The 26,041-nt window shown below is 37.6% G+C and overlaps 1 protein-coding gene across 1 annotated transcript; it reads left to right on the plus strand.

Moving 5' to 3' along the window:
• Window positions 1–327: 327 nt before the first annotated feature.
• Window positions 328–20,761, plus strand: C9orf72 (C9orf72-SMCR8 complex subunit). The gene is made up of 10 exons (XM_068974335.1): window positions 328–771; window positions 2,082–2,141; window positions 8,682–8,777; window positions 9,533–9,597; window positions 10,859–10,931; window positions 12,648–12,764; window positions 14,669–14,904; window positions 17,647–17,704; window positions 18,730–18,839; window positions 18,945–20,761. Exons 1-10 carry the CDS (start codon window positions 328–330, stop codon window positions 19,129–19,131), a joined length of 1,446 nt encoding a protein of 481 aa, XP_068830436.1. The 3' UTR covers window positions 19,132–20,761.
• Window positions 20,762–26,041: the final 5,280 nt, after the last annotated feature.

A 26,041-nucleotide genomic window follows, 5' to 3' on the forward strand; every position in this document is an offset into this window, starting at 1 on the left:
GGCTCAAAGGTAAAGAATCTGCCTACCAACGCAGGAGATGTGAGTTTGATCCGTGGGTTGGGGAAATCCCCTGGAGGAGGAAATGGCAACCCGCTCCAGTATTCTTCCCTGGAGAATCCCATGGACAGAGGAGCCTGGCGGGCTGCAGTCCATGTGATCACAAATAGACAGACATGACTGAGTATGCGCACACGTGTAGATATCAATACCAACAATTGCGTTTTTGATGGGTGACTTTTAAAATCACTGAACTTGATTCCTGGTTTTGTATGTCATTGTCCAGATACCCCTGGAGCTTTCAGATAATGTGACAAATGGGGTGCAGTGATGTCGACCCTCTGTCCACCACCATCTCCAGCTGTTGCAAAGACAGAGATTGCTTTAAGTGGTGAATCCCCTTTATTAGCAGCGACCTTCGCTTACTGGGACAATATTCTTGGTCCCAGAGTAAGGCACATCTGGGCTCCAAAGACAGAACAGGTACTTCTCAGCGACGGAGAAATAACTTTTCTTGCCAACCATACCCTCAACGGAGAAATCCTTCGAAATGCAGAGAGTGGGGCAATAGACGTGAAGTTCTTCGTCTTATCTGAGAAAGGAGTAATTATTGTTTCGTTAATCTTCGACGGAAACTGGAATGGGGATAGAAGCACCTATGGACTATCGATTATACTTCCCCAGACAGAGCTCAGCTTCTACCTCCCACTTCACAGAGTGTGTGTGGATAGATTAACTCACATTATCCGGAAAGGGAGGATATGGATGCATAAGGTGAGTGGGTTTGGAACTTATTAAGCATGCTAACCTAGCCACTGACGGTTTACCTGCCAATACATTTATATCTGGCTTCCCAGGTGGCTCAGGGGTAAGAATCCGCCTGCCAACGCAAGAGACTGGATTCAATCCCTGGATGGGGAGGATTTCCTGGAGAAGGAAATGGCAACCCACTCCAGTATTCATGGCAAATTCCATGTTCAGAGGAGCCTCTCAGGCTACAGTCCATGAGGTCACAAAGAATCAGACGCAACTGAGTCAGGGCACGCCTGCACATTTATATCTAATTTTTAGAAATTATATACAGTTAACTTCAAACAGGAGCTGTTATTTGCTTCTACTATATTAGGTACAGATCCATCTAGGCTAGTGTTTGTGGTCTTTTAACCGTGGAAGGTAGAAGATGATAGCTCCACATTGTAAACAGAAAACCAAAGCTTCAGAGTCTGGATTTGTCTTGCGAAGTGTTTGACTCTGAAAGCTTATTTTTGCATTGCATGACCCTGTCTTTCACTTACTGTGTATAGTGTAAGCAGTTTAGGACAATTGTTTCATAAGCCTTTGCCCATATAACCTTTGGTCCCTTTAAGTTCTTTGCCAAGTTCCCAAATTTTTAAAATGAAGAAGTTGGACCAAATGGTATTCAGAAGATATTCCTTTCAATTTTGTGACTTGAGCTAGAGGAAATTATTGTTATTACTTAAATCCTATAGTTTAATAAATAGTGATATTTATATTTCCATATATTGTCATTCTGGCACATGAGAAGAACAAATTTCATTCTTTCTGCTTTGCAGATTGATACTAACATGGAAATCCACTAAAGCATTACTGATTTTTGTAAGGCTTTTACCAGATAGTAGGGGAAAGTAATATCTTTTAAAAGAAGAGTTTTTTTTAAAACTATGTTTGCAGGTATAGCTCCTTAATTCTCACGTTTATAAAAATCATTTAAAATCTAGCTCGATATTCCCTAGATTCATCTTGATCTTATCCAGTTTGGAAAGTACAAATCATTAGTTTCTTTTGTGAAACTTTGCAGATGTTACATTGACTGTCTTTCTGTCAAATTCTATTTTTAACTGCTGACCAAAAGGGTGTTATTTTATTTCATATTGTCTATGAAAGCATGGATTTGTTTTGTGCTTCCCACCCACCCCTCTTTTTTTTTTACCCTAAAGTGGAAAGTATTTTTCCCATGAATTAAATTACCCAGGAAGATGTCTGCCATTTAACTGTATTGTGGAAAATAAACAAGTATCTAACAGTTATGGTTTATTAATTTTAATGAATTTTCTCTCGCTCAGGAGAGGCAAGAAAATGTCCAGAAAATCGTCTTGGAAGGCACAGAGAGAATGGAAGATCAGGTAAGGCGCAGATTTCTCATCCCCAGACACGGCCAGACCCACCACTAAGGGCTGCATAAAGCTAAGGGGTGCTTCTGTTAAAGTGCCCTGCTGGCTCAGATGACAAAGAGTCTGCCTGCAATGCAGGAATCCTGGGTTGAGAGGATTCCCTGCAGACATTATTAGTTTGACAGAGTGAGCCTGAATGCGAACAGAACCTTTATGGAGATAAATGGAGTAAATTGGATGAAAACTTCCATATCTTAGACCTGAAGAGTTAAATAAATAAACGATAATAAGAACCGCATCTACAAATTAATATTTTGCTACCTTTTTTCCATTTGCATAGGATAAGTTTTGGACAAGTTGCACATAGTAAAAATTTTAAGTGCTATATATTATTTTTTTTAAGGTATTGCTTCTTAAGCATTTCCACAGAAGTAGTTATAGCAGGAGAGTGAGTACCCCTAAGATATCTGGGAGTACACACACAGGTCTAGGCATAATATTTCTTTGACGTCTCATTTGTATCTTTAAAACTCTTGCAAATTTTTTTTTTTTTTTGGAGGATAATTGCTTTACAGTCTTGTGGCAGTCTCCGCTGAACAACATGAATCAGGCATAAGTTTTTATATATATATATATATATATATATCCCATCCCCACCCCCAGTGCATCCTTCTAGATCGTCACAGAGCACCAGGGTAGGCTCCCTGTGTTACACAGCAGCTTCCCACTACTTATCTATTTTACACATGATAGTGTATGTCTATATCAATGCTCCTTTCTCAATTTAAACCTCATGCAGTTTACACTTTATTCCGTGATATATCTACTTGTTTTAATATTACAGTTTGCCACTAGTATTCCTTACCTTCTTACCATCCCGGCTTCTGGTGGTATCAAGTCTCCAAGAAAACATGCCGTGTTTATCCCATGGCTTTGAATATCCTTAGGGAACAGGCACCAGGGTTTGAGAAGCATGATTGCAAGGGTATGGCTTCCCTCATGGAAATTAATTACAAAGCATTTCAGCCCAGGGCAGAGATTCTCTGAAGGGAGATCTCCCCACAGAGAAAGTGTTCTCTGCATTTACTCTCGTCGCCTCTGGCCATCCTCATTGCTCCGCTGAAAACTCCAGTGTAAACAAGCCTTCTCTCTGGTTCTCTTTGGGATGCCTGAGACAAATAGTATTTTAAACAATAACTTTTTCTAGAAATTTGTCAGGATATAGGAACATAAACAAGGCAAATACAAAATGCTATAAAGTGATCTTTACAAAATTTATATGTTTGTACTTTTGTAAATAACATTTATAGAAGTCAGAAGGAGGCAGATATGGAGAAAGGTCTAAGACTTAACAAGAAAATATTTCCCTTTACTCACAGAAGCCCGGCTTTCCTTGCCAGGCAGTAAGAAGTGGGCCCAGGAACGGGGTGATTTTCACCAACCTCTGGATGCACCTTCTAGTTACAGAGGAGCTAGTAGCGTTACGTCAACATAATGCAATTTAGAACCCAGTAAAATTCTACGTTTTCTGGGAGTTTTTCAAACCAGAAATCTGTGCTTATAAAGTTGACAGCGATTGACGTTAAGGTTTATTCCTCTTTTAAGCCCTCTTCTTAAAAATGTTATCCTCCCCTTTCTGTGTCAGGAGGAAATTATACTTGGGCTTCCCTGGTGGCTCAGACAGTAAAGAATCCACCTGCAATGCAGGAAAACTGAGTTCGATCCCAGGGTTGGGAAGATCCCCTGGAGGAGGGCATAACACCTCACTCCAACATTCTTGCCTAGAGAATCCCCATGGACAGAGGAGCCTGGCAGGCTACAGTCCATGGGGTCTCAAAGAGTGGGACATGACTGAGCAACTAAGCACACACATACTTGAACAAACAGGCAGTTTTTAAAGGGGGACCGCTTTCCTGCTGAGAAATTCAAGACATTTTAGAGCCTCTTCTGTGTTCAGCCATCTAGTATTTGTTGTTGTTAAGCTTCAGTGAAGATCTCCATTTGCTTATAATGATAAATGTCTGAGATGCTGTGTATAAATAGTATATATGCCTACATCATGGGGTCGAAAAGAGTCGGACACAACTGAGCAACTGGACTGAATTGAAAGGGAAGGTGTGTGCTTAGTTGCTCAGTCGTGTCCCACTCTTTGCGACCCCATGGACTGTAGCCTGCCAGGCTCCTCTGTCCATGGGGATTCTCCAGGCAAGAATACTAGAGTGGGTTGCCTTGCTCTCCTACAGGAGATCTTCCCAACCCAGGGATCAAACCCAGGTCTCCCGCATTGCAGGCGAATTCTTTACCATCTGAACCACAAGGGAAGCCCAAGAAGACTAGAGTGGGTAGCCTCCCCCTTCTCCAGGGCATCTTCCCAACCCAGGAATCCAACCGGGGTCTCCTGCATTGCAGGTGGATTCTCTACCAGATCAACTACCAGGGAAGGCCCAAAGGGACGGTGTTCTCCCATAATTATCCTTTCTGAAAATGAGTTGCCTGATAATTGAGTTCTTGCAAATCTCAGATCATGAGGTTGCGGTGACTTTATTTTGAGCAATAAATACTGTTTGATGATGATATATAGTCTAAAGTTTAGTCATGCTAGTTTTAGTTGCTTGTAGCTGTCATATGGTAAAATTGTTTTACAAGTAAGCAAATTTAACACAACTTCAATCATTAGTCTTTTTTAATTGCATGTGTTGATTGTTGTAATTATAAACTGACATTTAAAAAATTAAAAAGCAAAAACAAATGAAGGTTTATATTCATGGGTTACTACAGGATCAAATTTTTTTTATAATAAAACATCCTGAGAGATACAAGGGGGCCTATGACTTAGGATACCATTTCCAGAGGCAGCATCACATTTAAATTCTAAAGCAACTTAACATGATATGGGGCTCTGAAAACTAGGTTAAGTCACTGAAAAAAAGGACTGGTCCTAGGAATGCAGAGTTTCTACTTGAAATAGGCATGTAAGGAGTTTGAGTTCAGTTCAGTCGCTCAGTCATGTCTGACTCTTTGCGACCCCGTGGACTGCAGCACGCCAACCCTCCTTGTCCAGCACTAACTCCCAGAGCTTGCTCAAACTCATGTCCATCGAGTCGATGATGCCATCCAACCGTCTCATCCTCTGTCATCCCCTTCTCCTCCTGCCTTCAATCTTTCCCAGCATCAGGATATTTTCCACTGAGTCAGTTCTTCACATCAGGTGGCCAAAGTATTGGAGTTTCAGCTTCAACATCAGTTCTTCCAATGAATATTCAGGACTGATTTCCTTTAGGATGGACTGGTTGGATCTCCTTGTAGTCCAGCGGACTCTCAAGAGTCTTCTCCAGCACCACAGTTCAAAAGCATCAGTTCTTTGGCGCTCAGCTTTCTTTATAGTCTAATTCTCACATCCATACATGACTACTGGAAAAACAATAGCTTTGACTAAACCGACCTTTGTCTGCAAAGTGATGTCTCTGCTTTTTAATATGTTGTCTAGGTTGGTCATAACTTTTCTTCCAAGGAGTGAGCGTCTTTTAATTTCATGGCTGCAGTCACCATCTGCAGTGATTTGGAAGCCCAAGAAAATAAAGTCTGTCACTATTTCCATTGTTTCCCTATCTGTTTGCCATGAAGTAATGGGACCAGATGCCATGATCTTAGTTTTCTGAATGTTGAGTTTTAAGCCAACTTTTTCACTCTCCTCTTTCATCAAGAGGCTCTTTCATTCTTCTTCGCTTTCTGCCATAAGGGTGGTGGTATCTGCATATCTGAAGTTATTGATATTTCCTCCAGCAATCTTGATTCAACCTTGTGCTTCATCTAGCCCATCCAGAGCATTACATACTCTGCATATAAGTTAAATAAGCAGGGTGACAATATACAGCCTTGACATACTCCTTTCCTGATTTGGAACCAGTCTGTTGTTCCATGTCCAGTTCTAATTGTTGCTTCTTGACCCACATACAAATCTCTCAGGAGGCAGGTCAGGTAGTCTGATATTCCCATCTCTTTAAGACTTTTCCACAGTTTGTTGTGGTCCAGAGTCAGAGGCTTTGGCATAGTCATTGAAGCAGAAATAGATGTTTTTCTGGAACTCTCTTGCTTTTTCTATGATCCAACGGATGGTGGCCATTTGATCTCTGGTTCCTCTGCCTTTTCTAAATCCACCTTGAACATCTGGAAGTTGACGGTTCATGTACTGTTGAAGCCTGGCTTGGAGAATGTTGAGCATTGCTTTGCTAGCCTGTGAGATGCGTAATTGTGCAATAGTTTGAACATTCTTTGGCATTGCGTTTCTTTGGGATTGGAATGAAAACTGACCTTTTCCAGTCCTGTGGCCACTGCTGAGTTTTCCAAAGTTGCTGGCATATCAAGTGCTGCACTTTCACAGCATCATCTTCTAGGATTTGAAATAGCTCAACTGGAATTTCATCACCTCTACTAGCTTTGTTCATAGTGATGCTTCCCTAAAACCCACTTAACTTAGAATTCCAGGATGTCTGGGTCTAGATTAGTGATCACTCCATCATGATTATCTGGGTCATGAAGATCTTTTTTATACAGTTCTTCTGTGTATTCTTGCCACCTTTTCTCAATATCTTCTGCTTCTGTTAGGTCCATACCATTTCTGTCCTTTATTGAGCCCATCTTTGCGTGAAATGTTCCCTTGGTATCTCTGATTTTCCTGAAGAGGTATCTAGTCTCCCATTCTGTTGTTTTCCTCTGTTTCTTTGCACTGATCACTGAGGAAAGTCTTCTTATCTCTCCTTGCTATTCTTTGGAAGGCTGCACTCACATAGGTATATCTTTCCTTTTCTCCGTTGCCTTTAGCTTCTCTTCTTATCTCAGCTATTTGTAAGGCCTCCTCAGACAACATTTTGCCTTTTTTGCATTTCTTTTTTTGGGGGATGATCTTGATCCCTGTCTCCTGTACAATGTCACGAACCTCCGTCCATAGTTCTTCAGGCACTCTGTCTATCAGATCTAATCCCTTGAATCTGTTTGTTACTTCCCCTGTATAATCGTAAGGGATTTGATTTAGGTCATATCTGAATAGTCTAGTGGTTTTCCCTACTTACTTCAATTTAAAGTAAGGAGTTTAAATATAATCATTTCCTAAAATGTGAATGAGGGGTTAAGTTTTGTTCTTAGATTGATCTTAATATGTGATTTTAAAAACATGTTTAGCTAAAAATTGATAGACATATGACAGTTTCATCTGCCTCTTTAAAAGTTTATGATTTCAGCACGGGCAAAACATTTTGGTACTTTGCCAACTAAGGTCCGTCTAGTCAAGGCTATGGTTTTTCCTGTGGTCATGTATGGATGTGAGAGTTGAACTGTGAAAAAGGCTGAGTGCCGAATAATTGATGCTTTTGAACTGTGAGAAGACTCTTGAGAGTCCCCTGGACTGCAAGGAGATCCAGCCAGTCCATTCTGAAGGAGATCAGCCCTGGGATTTCTTTGGAAGGAATGATGCTAAGGCTGAAACTCCAGTACTTTGGCCACCTCATGCGAAGAGTTGACTCATTGAAAAAGACTCTGATGCTGGGAGGGATTGAGGGCAGGAGGAGAATGGGACGACAGAGGATGAGATGGCTGGATGGCATCGCGGACTCAATGTACGTGGGTCTGGGTGAACTCCGGGGGATGGTGATGGACAGGAAGGCCTGGCGTGCTGTGATTCATGGGGTCGCAAAGAGTCGGACACGACTGAGCGACTGAACTGAACTGAACTGAGCTGAACAGTGGCCGTGAATGCATGCGGGAGCTACCCATACTTGAAGCACTTCACACGTGTGGTGTTCTCTGTTGAGTTTTCAGCTTCCTTCTATAAACTGCAGATTTTAAAGTTACATTTTTGAGATGTAAGCAGTCGTAGTATTACCTTGAAAGAACACTAAAGGAAACTTGTCTTCTTTATTGATTCTTAAAAATACATGCTATGACTTTGATTTGGGTAGATTATACCTTATTATGAATATAGAGATTGAGTATTGACTCAAGCTTTACTACTGAGATTTCTACTGAGAATTTTAAAGCCTTTTTACGCTTGTCTTTCCCCATTTTTAATATAAAATACATCGATCACCTTTGATTAGCAAGAGTTCACAAAATTGCAAAGGAGATTTTTTCTAAATTTGGTGTGGTGATTTAATTATTGCGTGTAAATGATAAACCAATGATTCCATTCTGACTAAAGAAAATTATTCCTGGAAGAATGAAAAGGAGTTTTAAATAGCATATAAATCGTTTAGAAATAGAAAGGTTTTGGAGTAGACACTGTTTTGAGGCTGTGTTTGAATGTGTGTGCTCAGTTGCTCAGTCATGTCCAATTCTTTTGCGACCCCATGGACTGTAGACCACCAGGCTCCTCTGTCCATGGAATTTTCCAGGCAGGAATACCAGAAGGGATTGTTATTTCCTCCTCCAGTGTTTGAATAAGTTATCAAGTATTTCTGTTAAAGGGTGTTATTCTTTGCTTTCAGTTTTTGATTTGTTATCGCCAACTTCATCCTATATTTTGTGATTTTCTTCACCTCATATTACTTTTTTCTGCAGGGTCAGAGTATTATTCCAATGCTTACTGGAGAAGTCATTCCTGTAATGGAATTGCTTTCATCTATGAAATCGCACAGTGTTCCTGAAGAAATCAACGTAAGTTCTCAATTGTCATGTTAAATCGGAGCAATGGTACCGTTTATTAATTCCCCTAAGTTATATTACTATTACGTATATTAGTAATGTTCTAACTTCAGTAGTACAAATTTTTATCATACATATCATTCATATGAATTATGAGCCACTTTAACAAGCACATTTAAAATCCTGAATTTAATGGCCAAGCAGAGACCTTTTGGTTAGTAATAGCAGTTATGATAAATTTATTTAGTTAAATTCTCCACTTTTGTATTTCCTAGAAGTATGAGAATTTCAGACCTTAGAGAGTCAATCAGTGTTTAGTGCAGTACTTTTTGTAACAAAGTAGTGTACAGATCACTAGCTGCTAATGGAGGTTCCCTTATCTTCACTAGTGTGATTTCCTTAATCACTCATTTGTTGAGGACATTAGGAATTACACACTATAGATGTGAAGAGAAATCTTTAGGCAACTAGATTAGCAGCTTCCTGACTTTGTAATTAAGATTTGTTTCCTGATTGTGACAGCTCAGAAGAGGGAAGTAGTTCTTGTAAAAATGGTTGCTTAACCTGTCTCACCAGCTTTTGCGTCATTTATTCTGCAAGTTTATATTGGTGACACAGATTGTTTTATGGGGATTTGTGATGCTCAGAAATGAGGGCAATGTGTCATATTGAACCTAGACTTCAGAAAACTTATGTATGAAAATTGTTATTTCAGTGTTTTGTTAACAGCCAGAATATTCTTTTTTTTTCCTTTTGGTGCATTTTAGATAGCTGATACAGTTCTCAATGATGATGATATTGGTGACAGTTGCCATGAAGGCTTTCTTCTCAAGTAAGAATTTTGTTTCTTTTCATAAAAGCTGGATGAAGCAGATGCAGATCTTATGCTCACCGGTGACAAGATTGGGAAGGAAGAAAATAATAAGAGAATGCCTAACTAGATTATTCTAGGGTCAGCGATGCGTGACTGAATTATTGCTTAGCTTTGTGTTGCTTCTTTACTTGTTACATACCTATGATATCGTTGATGTGACTCTTTTTAATATTCAAAGAAGCTGAGTTTCCCATAGTGTTTAGATAAGAGTTCTTGGACCCTTGTCGGGTTCTGGTTTCTTGTTTTTCTTCTCATTAAAACTGAAGCAAAGAACCCTTTCTAATTAAGTTGTGTTATAGAGTGACGTACTTAGGCCTAGAAAAGAAAATTTTCATATTTGTACTGATCCTTTCCTTGTTACAGTAGATATTAGAATGTGAGCTCTAAAATCAGGCATCCTGGCTTACTGCTGTGTAACCCTGAGCAAGCTACAGGAGCTCTCCATGCCTGCATTTCCTCATCTATAACATGGGATAATATTGCCTACTTCATAGGAGTGTTGTAAGATTGAGTGAGATGAGTCGTGTTAGGCATTTAAAACATGCATGGCACATATGGGCACATAATAATAGCAAATAGCTAACATTTTCTATGTATTTATTCTAAGAAAAATGATAATAACAGTGATAATGGCCAGTGTTTATTGAGTGCCTCCACATTAGCCCCCTAAGTGCTCGGCCTGCATTTATAATCTCATCTTCTACTTGACTGTTTCTTTACAATTATAGATTATCATGAAATTTTGTTTTAAAAAATGAGGAATGAAAGGATAAAATATTATGTCTACAGTCTTCTCCTTTAAATTCATGATAGGGTCTTAAAGGTATGTGTTTAACCTCAAAGCCTTTACATGGCTTGAATCAGAAACTCTTTAGTCCTGATTCCGCTCAGTGTCAGCCATTCATGAGGTTATTTTTAGCCCCATTTGACTTTAAACAAACCACTTTAACCTCTTTATACCTCAGTTTCTTCCACTATAAAACTGTGTTATTTTACTAACTGCATTGTTTTAAGATTCAGATAGAATCTGTGAAAGGCATGTGGTAGAAAATGCAGAGTACTATAGAAATAAAAGATGGCATTACAGTCAAAACTTTGGTGTTCATCATTTAAAGCTATTCAGAGTTTTTTGAAGTTCAGTTGTCTTTTTTTTTTTTTTAGTTTGTGAAATTATTTTACAGTCAACATGTTTTTAATCTTTTTTTGTTTCAATTCACAGTGCTATCAGCTCACACTTGCAAACTTGTGGCTGCTCTGTTGTAGTAGGTAGCAGTGCAGAGAAAGTAAATAAGGTAATTTATTTTGTAATCCAGCAAATAATCTGATTTTTTAATGCTGCTAGCGTATGTGGATTGTAATTTAAAGGTTAGGTTGCAGTCAAGATGATCTTATAATATTAGGAGGCAGTGTAATCTGACCAAGTTACTGGGACACCCTATGGCAAAAGTAAACTATCTGAAAAGGAAGTCATTTATCAATTTCATCATGATAATGTATAAATACTAGTCTCAGTATTGTATAAATGGTTTTGATAATATTTTAAAATCAGATGTTTTGAAAAATATTTGTCTTCTATTTCCTGATGTTATCTTTAATGTATATGAAGATAGCCATGTTCTTTTGGTACTAATTTCAAGGAAATGGTATCTCATCATTCATCTTGATTTTATTACCTTGCTTTTCCCTCTAAATCTTTTCCTTTTAGGAACCTATTGCTAATAAGTGGTCATTGGTGGTTGTATGGCAACATTTGTGACCACCTCCTTTAGTGCTCTGTGAGTTAAAAAAGAATTCATGAACCTTTCCAAGCATTAGGTAGTAAACTAAGGGATTTTGTACTTTTCTTCACTGATCAGTAATTAGAAAGAGATAAGTATATGTATCTTATCAATTTAAGCAAACCTAATTTTTCAGGTTTTACACAAGAAGTATGTTAGGAATGATTATTTGCTTGACAAATAATTTCATTATTTTTTTTTCTGTGATAAGCTTCCCTATAGACTTATCCAACCCTTGATTTACCAAGATTATATTTCTGGTATAACCATTTATGACAGATTAACTTACCTGTTATTATATTATATCTAGTGGCTTCTTCTTATTTCTGCTGCCCCAAAAAGGTAGCTTTCGGTTCATGTCCTACAAAGCTTTCAGGTTCCATAGGACCTTCCCAGTTGCTTCTTGGGGAGAAAAAGCCTCGATGGTTGGGGTTCTGTATTTTGCAAACATTTTTCTTATCTACCATCCTCTTTTAGCTTAATAGCTTCTTTTTTATCTTTTTAATTTGAGGGAAAAAAAGGTTGCCACCACTATTTTAAAAACCACTATTTTAACATAAAAATTCTGAATATAACCTGAATTCTGAGATAGTTACATGACTTTTTATTTTTTCCTAATAGATCTATGATCAAATCTCATCAGAATGATAGGTTTCTAAACCCCAACCGAATGGATTGCTTATTTCAAATTGTTTGATAAAATTAATTCTCATTCTATTCAAGGATTTAGAAACTCTTTTATACTCATTGTGATGAGATTTCACATATAGAACTTTTAAACAGAAGATATAATTCTGCCTAATTTAACTGCATTTAGTTTTCTCATCCAAATTATTGCCAGGTGGATATATAATCAATAATTATATTAGGTTATTATTTCCTCATATAAGATTAGGAATAAGGTTTCCATGGTAAAATAAGTTTGAGAAAGTCTGCATATTGTATCAGTCACCTAGAGAGTCAGAGTGTGTATTCAAATGGTAATGGTTGTGAGATACCATACAGTTAACTTTACTAACATTTTCCAAGCTTCTTTGGCCACAGAATACTTAGGTTAAGCAATAGCTGTTATAATCCCATAGACTATTCCAGGTTACTGAGATCAATACTTATTTTTCAGAATAGGTTTTATTGAAAGTAACACCTGAAATTTCTATTCAGGTCTCTTTCTTAAGCAAACTAGTGGCCTTTTTATCCATATTTTAATGCTAAAATATTTTCATTTTACAGATAGTAAGAACATTATGCCTTTTTCTGACTCCAGCAGAGAGAAAATGCTCCAGATTGTGTGAAGCAGAATCATCATTTAAATACGAGTCAGGGCTCTTTGTACAAGGCCTACTAAAGGTACACTTTCCATTTATCACAAGTGAAACCAACTTTTTTAAAATCATTTTTGAGATTCTTTATATGTTGAACATTAGCATTTAACGTGTCTCATGTTTGTATGGTAAGGAGCTTGACTTCCTTTTCACAGGTCTGAGGATGGAGTGTATATCTTATAAATTTATAGTTTGTATCAGTGAAACATCACAGAATAGCTTTCTTTGTGTTTTCCACACCTGTCTGGTCTCAGGATTTTTTTTTTTTTGATATGTGCTTGAATCAGTTCACACAACTAAAATGGGAATATTTCTTATTTACTGAACAGATTTGAATTTTTGTGTTACCATTTTATGTTTTATGTACCACATTCATTTACTGAAAAGAAAATGTTAAGCTGCTTCCTTTGTTGAAAAAGTATATAGGATTTGACCAGTTTCTGTATATCAGTGTATATGTATATATAAGAAAAAATTTATTTTATATTTTTTCTTTATTTACTTGAGTCTGCTTTTCAAGGAGCAAAAGGGATAAATATAAATTAACAATTATTTTCATTAATTATGGGGAATCCTTATTCGCTTTATTGAATCTATTACTGATGTTTCGATTATCGTCAGAGATAGGAAGTAGATTTCCTAATGATTGTCTGAGTCTCTCAGTGATTGCTTTCTTGAGGATGTAGGCATAGTAAAATGAAAGAAAAAATACTAAAAATTGTTGCAAGTGAAAATTATATTCAGCTGTTATATTTTCAATAATATGCTTGCTCTGAGCTCAGAATAATATTGTTTAAATACAGAAACTACTTAAGAGAAACTCATTTTTTATTTGATATGTACAGATCTGAAAATTAGAACTTCTCCTATAAAGGCATAATGAGGTACTTAGTACTTTTATTTCAACTCAGTGAGGTACTTAGTACTTTTATTTCCTCAGCATCATCTCACTTATTGTATAATTTTATCCCTTAAAGGGACCTATACCAATTGCATAGCAGAGAATTTGAAACTATAATTTAATAAAAACATGTTTGTTAAGAATTTTCCATGCAAGTTTAAATTGTATAGCCTTTTAGAGCATACTTTGATATTATAACAGTAGGTACTTGTTATATGGCAACTGACTACCCAACTGACTGTACCTGGAAAGTATACTTACTATAGGCTTCCCTGCTGGCTCAGAGGTTAAAGTGTCTGCCTGCAATGCGGGAGACCCAAGTTCAATCCCTGGGTCGGGAAGATCCTCTGGAGAAGGAAATGGCAGCCCACTTCAGTATTCTTGCCTGGAGAATCCCATGGATGGAGGAGCCTAGTAGGCTACAGTCCACAGGGTCAGGAAGAGTCGGACACAACTGAGTGACTTCACCTTCACTTCACTTTCATACTTACTATAAAAATGCATATTCAACTGTTACTTAACAGAACATGTGAATAACCAAGAATATTAAAAGTCACTTGTAATCTCATAATCCACTGAATAACCCCTATTAATATTTTGCATATATCTTTCTGGTCTTTTTCTTCTTCTGTAATTTTTTTCATATCTTCCCCTTTCCCCAGCCCAGAAAATTAGATTATACTGTTCATGTTTTAAGCTCCTTTTTTCACAATATATTATGAACATCTTTCAGTATCAACACATAAACATTGGCAACTTAATTTTTAGCAGCTAAATAAATTACTTTCATTTATTTAAGATGAATGAATATTTATTTCTCTTTTTGGATGCTCAGGGTGTTTCTGGTGTTTTACTGTTTAATCCAATGCTGTAGCACACACGTCACTCAAACTTGACACACAAACATGATTCATATTCTGGGATAAATTTCTAGAGCTGAGTTTGCTAAGTTAAAGCCAATTTTTTAAATTAAAAGATAATCTTCATATCTTTCGGTGTAAAAGACAGTTTTCTTTGCATTCTGACAGGATTCAACGGGAAGCTTTGTACTTCCCTTCCGGCAAGTCATGTATGCGCCCTACCCCACCACACACATAGACGTGGACGTCAATACCGTCAAGCAGATGCCACCCTGTCACGAACATATTTATAATCAGCGTCGGTACATGCGATCAGAGCTGGCAGCGTTCTGGCGAGCCACTTCAGAGGAGGACGTAGCTCAGGACACCTTCATCTACACAGATGAGAGCTTTACTCCCGACTTGTACGTCACGCCCTGCTTTCTGATGATGTCATTCAGCAGTATTAGGAAACTGTCTTTTATGAGCAGAAACAAACAATTCAGTGTTTAAAAGGGGAAGACATGTTAATTATGCTAGAAGGAATCTTTGGTGAATCAAGCATTGTTTTTCTTAAATGTCTGTGTTTCTTAGTATGATTGTGTTTGCCATAAGGTAAGTTAGATTAGTCCTTAAAAATAAGTACTTAAGTACTTAATTAACATATACATTGAGCCCCTAGTTACAAGGTGCTAAGGTTTGTCGTTGTTCAGTCGCCAAGTCGTGTCCGACTCTTTGCCACCCCGTTGCAGCACGCCAGGCCTCCCCTGTCCCTCACCATCTCCTGGAGTTCACCCAAGTTCATGTCCATTGAATCAGTGATGTTGAGGTTAATAGTGGCCAAGCAGACAGCCCCAGACCCAGGTCCTTCCAATGCTTATAGACTAGTGTGTAAAGGTCATTAAGAAACTTATTTATTAACTAAACCAAAGAGGGAATGCTGAGTCTTTTTTTTCCCTTGATATATAAATATAAAATACAGCAAAACTGTGAAAATACATTAATAGAGCATTCTTTTATATTCTCTTGTATTGTGTTACTTATTTCTTACCATAAGGTATGATCAGTAAATTAACAGGAAAAGTAATGACAATAAAATGTTGAATGTGGACCCAATTAAGAAAAAAAAGAAATCTGAACTGTAAAACACTTAAATAGTGTTCTGAAATCAGGAAAATAAATTGTCGTATTCTCTCATGGTTCTCTGTACCCGGCATATAGAGTGTGCTCGGTAAATGCCGACTAGTAAATAATCCAGGTTTGAGTGGATAGGGCAGCAGTACAATTGGAGCAAGCAACCCTATCCTGTGTCTTACAGGAAAATTTTGAGCTGAGGCAACAGACTTGTGACGCATCAGTAGTCAGACAGCAGGTGTTCCTGCAGGCATAGCAGAGGAACACCATGTCCTAGGAATCCCCAGCCTCATGTGTCTCTAGATACGGAAAGATGGCTTCATTAGGAACCAGCTTTTCCTGGCTGTCCATTTTTTTCTGTTTTTTTTGGTAGGTAGCTGGAGAGCTCTTTGGTGGGAATTTAGTGAACTTTATCTAAAGTTCTGGGATTTTTTTTTAGAGGAGATACATCTATGGTTTTAATATGTCTTACTCATTTTAGCCAGTTACATTGGCTTTGCTTATTTGACAAACTGTGATAAGCCACCTGTTCTTGTTTTGCTGATCATAACAAATAATGTCATGAACTTTTAAAATTTGTTTCCAGCTGTTAAGTAAATTTTCTAAACATAAAATTATCAACATAATATTTTCAAACTCTAGATTGATGTATTATTAACTTTTATGTTTTATGGACATGTTTTACTTTTTAGTTTATGTTAAGCAATATTACTTATTTTTAAGATATTTTTAATTTTAGCTCTTTAAAAATAATTTCACTCACTGCCTAAACATGAAAAATCAGTCACTGAAAATACTCTTCTTATGACACTTTGCTTCATCTAATTCCCTTTTGACCAAGACAATTAAATTATAAAGCAGATATGTTCAGAACACTAGACTTAAATAGCTAAATTCTCTCTCCAAAGCCAGAAAGTGGGTGCTGTCAGTACCCACACTGGCCACCAGTTGAACAGCCAGTAATTGTGAAATGCTGATTTTTTTTTCCCCTTTTCTGAGTTTCCTTCTTCTGCAGTAGGGAACACCCATTCCCTAAAACTAGGAAGTTTTAGGTACTTTGCTATTTACATCTGCACACACATCTCTTTCCTTGCTACTTCGATCAGGTATATGATGATCCCTACTATTTTCTTTCTTTTCAGTTAAAAATTGCTTACCTTAGTAAATGTTATGTTACCCCTCTGACTTGATTATAGCCTAGTATCCCAGTAAATCCCTTAGGAAAGTAGAAGGCAAGGAGAGGGAAGGAAGAAGAGAAAGATCAAAGGGGGTTGGGACCTGGGAAATAGACAGTCTTCTTAAAATGCCTACAATATCTTAAGTTGTGTGGTAGATGAACATTATCTCAAGTGTGAATTAGAACTTAATTTCTGACTCTGCTCATTGCCGATGTAGCTAACATTTTCTTAGGCAGCTGATTCATGTTACTCACCAGATGATGGACTTGTGGATGCAAACCCAGTGGGTAAGACGTTGGAGATAATCATCTGTGTGTGTTCCTTATTCCCACTTGAATGTTTCCTAACATTCAGCCTCTTGCTCTTTTTTTCTTCCAAGACTGCTTATTAGGAGTTATTAGTACATAAAGTTAACCTTTTGTTTTGGTTTTTGATAGTAGTGGCGTATATTTATTTTTGTTGCTGTTTTATGTTTTCGAGATGGCAGGAATTGGTAGTTGCATTTACCAATTGCCTAAGGCTCTCAATATTATTTATAAGGTGAGGTATTAAAATACATTGATAGATACGTATGTACCTTTCCTGGGACTGCTTACACTATTAAAAAGAAAATAATTACATTATGGCTTGACAGACTCCAGTAATAGATAAATGTATCCTTGAGTTAAAATGAGTGTATTAATCTATTTTATTGTATTTCCAAAACTATTTATTGGTAGTTTATTGTATTTATTTATTTAATTCTTATAAATATGTTTATAATCCCATTTCGAATAATTCAGTTTGGCTGGCGTGAGAGGTTGTGGAAAACAGCTTTGTATAGCCATGTTAACATTTGGTCTGTTTCCTTCGTAGGAATATTTTTCAAGATGTCTTACATAGAGACACTCTTGTGAAAGCCTTCCTGGATCAGGTAAGGGTTAAACCTGAGATTGTCAGAGTGAATGATAGGACATGTCTTCTGTTTCAATATATCCCACAATGCCTGCAGAATTAGCTCCTTTTGTAGTTTTATCTCTGATTTTTCTAAAGTGTCAAAATTATTTTTCTACTGAATTATTTATGGAAAGTAGTTTGTATGTTAACAATTAAAGATGCAGCATCCCCCAGTTCAGATAATAACTTCTAAGCACTAATTTATAACCCAGGAATGTTTTCTTTTAGTGAAGGGAGGTTTTGTACAAATGTTGTGTATTTGCCTTAATTAAGCAAAAAATGTCTTTAAGACTTACTTAAATGATAGCATCCTTACTGTCTCATTTCTTTGTAAATGATCTAGATTTTAAAGAAAATTTTAGATTATATGGGTCTTATTTCTTAAAATAGAGGGACTTTGTTATGATGTCACTCTAGGGATCAGGCCAGGAAACCGTTGTCATAGATGTAGCTTTGAAATAATATAATCCTGAGGTTAACTAGAAATTTTGGATCCAGGTCTGTGTGATCTGTGACATATTGCAAAGTTCAGGGATAATTCAAAGTCCTGTGATTCCATGCTTCCCAAGCAGAAATAAAGTTGTTCTACCACTACGCATGCACTCCCACCCCTCAAAATAGAAAAATATGAATATCTCAAAACCATAGTGTAAGCACAGCTCAACCTCTAGGAGCTCCAGTTTTAATTGCAGATGTGGGCAGAGAAAAGCTAAGTAACACAACCAGAAGTAACCTACATCATGATTTTTAATAACAAAATAAATATGATTGTAGTCTAAGGTACAAGGACAATTTTGAGTCCATTCTTAAAGAGGAAGCAGAACTGTCAGACCGCTCCAGTATGTCCATCCCCTCCTGTCCACCAGGATGTATCCATCTATGGAGACGATTAGGGAGAGCTGCTCAAACGTGGGCTACCTGCCAGGCACTATCAGCAGAAACATGCTGTGGATAAGCAGAACGGGAGCAAATTATTTATGAGCATGCTTCATTTTCTTGCAGGTCTTTCATTTGAAACCCGGTCTGTCTCTCAGGAGTACTTTCCTTGCGCAGTTTCTGCTCGTCCTTCACAGAAAAGCCTTGACGCTAATAAAATATATAGAAGATGATACGTAAGTCAGACTCCTCCACGGAAGACAAACCTTCATTAATTGCTTTCATTTTGTCCCCTTTGGACCTCTTCTATCTTATAATTTCTCTTGTATCATTATTTGTAGGCAGAAGGGGAAAAAGCCCTTTAAATCGCTTCGGAACCTGAAGATAGACCTTGATTTAACAGCAGAGGGCGATCTTAACATAATAATGGCTCTGGCTGAGAAAATCAAGCCAGGCCTCCACTCCTTTATCTTTGGAAGACCTTTCTATACCAGTGTCCAAGAACGAGATGTTCTAATGACGTTTTAAATGTGTAACCTGTTAAGAATGTTTCGTCACAGTCATAATTGCTGCTAACGTAGGTCGGTGATGTTGGGAAAGGTGACTCCCTCCTGTCATGCTCTAGGGTCCTACTTAGCAACGGCAGTTAGTTAGTTACACTACAGTTGTCACAAAAAGTCTGTAAGGGGATGTCAGGTTACAATAAATGCACCTTTTCCTGGATGTGCTGTCTTCGGAGACAGACTTATTATGTTTACAATTATAATAAATAGTATTGCTGTCTTTTAAAGATGTAGGATATAAACTTGACCACAACTGCTGTTTTTTGAAACTTATGATTCATGTTTACAAGTATCAAAGTGATATCTGAGTTAGCTTTCACAGGCATAAGACTAGTTGACTTTCCATCTCTTGGCGTTCCTTGGTATGTGGGGTTACTGTAATACTTTTACAATCAGCTACTAACCAGAGCATTTAGATTCTTTCAGCTCCACAGAAGGAAAGTAGCTTGCACATAGATTAAGAAAGAAAATATTTAGAAAGAAAATATTGATCAGGCATACGTGTTGTTGAAGTCAGTTATAAGATCCTGCTTTGCAGACGTACTCCTCGGGATTCAGTCTGGGTAGAAGCGTCAGGCACTGTGTATAGTCCCAATGATGGTGAACCACGGTCAGGGTGGTTTTTTCTGTTTGTTTGTTGAGCTCTGTCACAGAAAATACAGAGAATTGGATTTTAATGTTTCCATAGTTATTGCCAACTTTTCCAGTTCCTTTTCATTATTTTTGAGCCAAACTGAAATGTGTACCTCCTGTGCCTTTTTTTCCCCTTGGAAAATATAATCACTTGGAAGAAGGTCAGATTTCCTTAGTCACTCGTTTTTATCTTGTTTTCCTCTTGTATAGTCTTGCTCTGATTTAGTAATCATTATAACTCAGATTATTAAATGGAATAGAAAAATACTCACTAGCAAGATTCCTTTTCAAGAACGAGAATAATATCATCTTCCTTAAATTTCTGCCCATGTTTTTGGAGTTGTTGCCGTGTCTCTTTGCCTTCATCATACAAGGACTAGCAGGAGAAACTTTACTGACCTGCTGTTTTTACTAGGTGCTACTTTGGCAGAACTAAGTGGTCAATTTCTTTGTTTCCTTCCTGTATTTGGACCGTTGTGCTAGCTATAAAATACCCAGTTAACCTAATTCTGTGCTAAAACAGTATTGACAAAACAATATATACAATCATAAAATACATTTTTTATGTAAAACTGTGAAAGTAACATAAAAGGGAAAGACAGGTATAAGAAAGGGAGAAAAGTAGTAGAGCCCCTCCACCTTTGCCCACCGAATTTAACCAGAACCAACATAGGTCCTACCAGCCTTCCACATCACTAATAGGGAAGGCGTAGACATCTCAATTTTTAGACACACACTCAACCAGATGAGGGATGCTATGGCTCAGTCATGAAACAGTGTACAGATACCACCTTGTTGAACCCCGTATTCAGTGCTATTTACTTGCTAGATTATTTAAGTGCTAATTAGTTTCTTTTGCTCGTTTATTGTACCGTTGTTTGGGATGCAAGTTGTACAGTGAAATAAGTTATTAAAGCATGTGTGCACATTGTTATATGTCTTTGCTCCTAGATGGAGAATTTTGAATAAAATGTCGGAAATTTTGTCTCTTTCAGTTATTTGCTCAGAAAAGCAGTGCTATATTGAACGAGTGATTGGCTTCCTTCTTAGCTGACAATCATGGCGTATCTAAACAACTTTTATTTTACTGATATTCTCTTTTGAAAGAAAATATATTTACAGGTTCTGTATGATACTGGAATCATATGTGGTTGTTTTTTTTGTTCATTTGTTTATTTGGTTGGTATTGTCTATTAATTCCCAAGATCACATTCTGATTTTTTAATTTAGATATTAAAATAGCAGATATAAGATAATGCTTGGGCAAATTCTTTTTTCTTAGTTACTATTATAATAATACAACCTAAGCTGAAGTTATTCCTTCCGGGTTGCCAATATAGGTATACAATGTGAAAGTGTAAGAAATCTAAACCCTTCCATCTAGAAAACAAATAAGATTGACATTTTTACTCCAAGGAAAAAGTTAATTCATAAATATAACAGTTGAGTTGAAAGGTGTCTCTAGAAGACGACTGATTCATTACATTGCTAAATTCTCAAAGAGGAAACCTGAACTCCATATAATGCTGAAAATTAGGAATGAGACAGTTGCCACTAGAATCTGTTTCTGTAATGTTGCAGGTCAAAGAGGAAGATAGTGAACAGTACATTTCTTTAACTGTTTTGGTATTGACATGGAATTGTACAAATTGATATTTCTTGTGTGATCTTCAGGGTACAGCTAAAAGTAACAAAAACATTTATTATACCCCCATTTAACACACACTACCCACTGGACTTTCTGAATCTATCATCACAACAACACAATGAGGCAGGTATTAGTTCCATTTTACAGATGAGGAAGCTAGAGATTAAGTAAGTGTATATAATACACAGACCATGGTCACTCAGATGGTTAAACTGGATTTCATCTCAAGCAGTTATAGAAGTTGTCATGTGGCACAGCTCCATGAAACAGGTACTCAGTGCTGCTGAAATGCAGGGAAGGGAATGAAGCAAGTATTATACGCTCATCAGCACTCTGCAGTGCCCTGCTGTGCTACTTGGAGAAGTTCCTTAACCTCTCTGAGGCTCATTTTTTAAATATTTGAAATGAAGGCATGATGATAACATCGTGCTTGTTAAAGAGGATTTCATGAGACTGTGTAAGGTACTTAGCTCAGGACCTGATGAGTGGTTTTATACCTGCTTTTACCCAATCTGACAATCATTACCTTTTAATCAGGGTGTTTGGAGCTTTTGCATTTAATGTGATTGTTGGTATGTTTATGTTAAATATATCATCTTGCTGTTTCCATTTTTTCTTTGTTCTCTTTTCTTCCTTTTCTGCTTTCTTTTGAGTATTTTTTATGATTGCATTTTATCTCTTTTGTTGGTTTATTAGTTACAACTCTGTTTTATTTCAGTGATTACTTTAGCATTATACTATGTCCATCTTTTACATACCTGTCTACATTCAAGTGATACACCACTTGACATTCAGTTTAAGAAGCTCATAATGAAAAATGTTCATTTTTCTCTTCTTGCCTTTGTGCTGTTGTGGCCTCATGTTTTACTTCTGCATATAGTATAAGCTGCACACTTTGTTATTATTTTTGCTTAAACAGTCAATTATCTTTTGAAAAGAGTTAAATATAAATATTCTAAATACCCCAATTAAAAGGCAGAGATTGTCTAGATTGGATAAAAAAACAAGATCCAACTATATGCTACCAACAAAAAGCATATGTTGAAAATAAAGGGCAAACAGATTAAAAAGGTAGAAAAAGATACACCATCTAACACTAATCAAAAGAAAGCAGGAGTGGCTATATTAATATCAGACCAAGTAGGTTTCCCAGCAAAGAATATTACCAAAGATAAAGAATATTTCATAATGCCAAATAAAGGGTCAATTCAGCAAGAAGACACAAAAATCCTAAATACTTGTTTACATAACAGCTTCAAAATTCTTGAAGTAAAAACTGATAAAACTATAAGGAGAAATTAACAAATCTGTAATTGGAGATTTGAAAACTTCTTTCATTGTTAGAACAAGAAGACAAATTCTAGAGCTAGATTATGCATAGGCTCAATTTTAATGAACGACTTAACAGAAAAAACCAATCTAAACAGTGAGGATATAGAAGACTTGAGCAAAAACTATCAGCCAATTTGATGCACGTGACATAGAATGCAGCGATACCCAACAATGGTAGAATACACATTCTTTTCAAGAGCACATGGGACATGTACTAAGATGATCGTATTCTGGGCCATAAAGCAAGTCTCCATAACAATAGAAGGATTCAAGTCATGCAGAGTAAATGGAAATAAAAGTCAGTAACAGGTATCTGGGAAAACCTAAAATACTTGGAAAGTAAATAGCATTTTAAAGATTATAAATCTTACGTCTGTGGGACAAGAGGAAGTGAATTAGAGAGCAGCCAGGGAGGTATCAGAATGCTCTGGAATGATTTTTATGAAGATTGGAGCTGATCCTGCCTTTGATCTCCCCACTGCAACCCAATCTTCACACTGACAACAGCATGATCCTTCTAAAATCAAATCTGATCATCACTTCTGTTTAATGGCTCTGCATCACTCCCAAATTTAAGGCCAAAATCTTGAGACACAGTTTCTGTTCCTCCCTATATCCTCACTTCTCAGTGTCTCACTTCTAATTTCCTGGTACATTCTTTTGCTGTGTCTGTTAACACCATTTCTTTGCTTCTCTTTCTCCACTGCTAAAGTCTGGACAAGATAGATGCCTTTTTCATTTTTGTATCTGTGTCTAGCATGGTGTCAGGTCAAAGGGCATTGCTTCCAAAAAAGTTAGTTCAGTGAATATGAGTTTATTAAACATGTTCTTTGTCCTCTCCAAAAAAAATTAGTTCCTGCAAAATAAGGAAATTACTTTCTTTATGTAATTGGAAGCATTCTTCCTCCAAGAAAGTCCATTGAACTGAGCCTATGCACAGCCTAGCTCTAAAATTTCAAAGATCTTAATGCAGTGATTTTCAGTCCCTTTAAAGGAGTAAGACCCTGTCATTTTCTATTTCTGCATTTGTATCTCACTACCTCATCTCTTGCTGAAATGTCCTTTTTACATTAGTAGCTTGATAAATTGCTAAGCAGTTTTCATCAGACCCATTAGAACAATGGTGAGCATCCGTTTGTGGAGCATGGACATTGAAGAAATCTGATCTAGTATTGAGAAAATCATTCCTGAGCTCAGAATTGGCTCAGACTGGCACCTTCTGGCATTTGCTTGTGGGTGGGGAGTGTGGAATGCTTTGAAAGCCAAATAGATTTGTCAAGTTTTAAAACTCCCTTATGGCTAAAGGAAAACAGCATTCATTGTTCGAAAACACCATTGTTTGTTTTTTCTGCTTTTCTGGCTTTTGGGAACTGAATCTGCAAAAACCTTCACACCCAGCATTTTGCTTCATGCACCTCACTTATTTGGAGGAGGAACTGGCACCCCCTCCAGTATTCTTACCTGGAGAATCCTATGGACACAGTAGCCCGGTGGGCTACAGTCCATGGGGTCACAATGAGTCAGACCCAACTGAAGCAACTTAGCACCTCACTTTTACTACCTTTCTGGAGGATGTGAGTGGCATGGAAACTTTTTTATTGTGGTACAATGTTCACTTCATGGGAAATAGATGGGGAAACAGTGGAAACAGTGTCAAACTTTATTTTGGGGGGCTCCAAAATCACTGCAGATGGTGACTGCAGCCATGAAATTAAAACACACTTACTCCTTGAAAGAAAAGTTATGACCAACCTTGAGAGCATATTGAAAAGCAGAGACATTACTTTGTCAACAAAGGTCTGTCTAGTCAAGGCTATGGTTTTTCCAGTGGTCATGTATGGATGTGAGAGTTAGACTGTGAAGAAAGCTGAGCACCGAAGAATTGATGCTTTTGAGCTGTGGTGTTGGAGAAGACTCTTGAGAGTCCCTTGGACTGCAAGGAAATCCAACCAGTCCATCCTATAGGAGATAAGTCCCGGGATTTCTTAGGAGGGAATGATGCTGAAGCTGAAACTCCAGTACTTTGGCCACCTCATGCAAAGATTGACTCATTGGAAAAGACTCTGATGCTGGGAGGGATTGAGGGCAGGAGGAAGAGGGGACGACCGAGGATGAGATGGCTGGATGGCATCACCAACTCGATGGACATGAGTCTGAGTGAACTCCGGGAGTTCGTGATGGACAGGGAGGCCTGGCGTGCTATGATTCATGGAGTCGCAAAGAGTCGGAGATGACTGAGCAACTGAACTAACTAACTAACTGAACTACAGTGTTCAGAACAAATTGAAAATCCCCACTTTAGTGCTCATACAGAATTTTACAGGAAAAGACACTATATCTGTCATTGTAGGAAAAGAGTAGTTTTGATAGGAGTGTGGAACGAGACTTCAAATCTATTTTTCTACTTCTTGGCTGTGTGAGCTTGGACAAGGTATCGAACTTACCTGTGGTATCTCAATATCCTCATCTATTCCACAGGAATAATAGAACTTATATCATAAAGTCATTTTAAAAAAAAAAAGTAGGTTGATACATGCAGAACACGTGAAAGGGTAACGGGCACAGAGTAAGTTAACAAGATTCAGTTACCACTGTTGTCAGTGGTATCGGTGTCATTATCAGCATCATTAAGCAACTGAATGTAGAGTTTCCACATCTGATTATTAAGCCACAGCCGTTCTGCAGCCATGATTCTAAAGGAATGATTAAAACAACCTCATGATTCTAAACAACCTCAGTAGCAAGGTTGTTTTATTAGTGTGAATCCATCACAACCTGAGAGGTGCTGTCCAGAGGCTTCACCCTGTTTTTCAAATCTTTGCTCCAGCGCCACTGTCATTGCTAGGACGTCATCATCGCTCACCCACACTAACTCAATAGACTCCCCTCTCTGGTCTTTTACTAGGCACCATGCCCCTCCACCACTCCAATCCATTTTCTCCACAGAAAGCAGAGCAATCTTTCCAATATCATCTCCTCTTCAACTTCACTCACTTACTTTAGGAAAAAAAAAAAAACCCTCAGTGACAACCTTTGACACAGTATAAAACCCACCGTCCTTGGGTGAAGCACAGGGACCTGTGGGATCCGACCCAGCAGACCTCTCCACTCTGCCCTCACCACTCATCCCCATGTAGAGATGGACTGTTTGTGTTTCCCCACCCACCTTGCTCTCATCACTGCTCTCACTGCCTGGGATAGTCACTCCCTTCACCTGGATGGACTTACTTGTCCATCAGGGTTTACCTGTGGCTGGTATCCT

The sequence above is a fragment of the Capricornis sumatraensis genome, chromosome 6, assembly GCF_032405125.1.
Source record: "Capricornis sumatraensis isolate serow.1 chromosome 6, serow.2, whole genome shotgun sequence".
In the NCBI taxonomy this organism is placed as follows: Eukaryota; Metazoa; Chordata; class Mammalia; order Artiodactyla; family Bovidae; genus Capricornis; species Capricornis sumatraensis.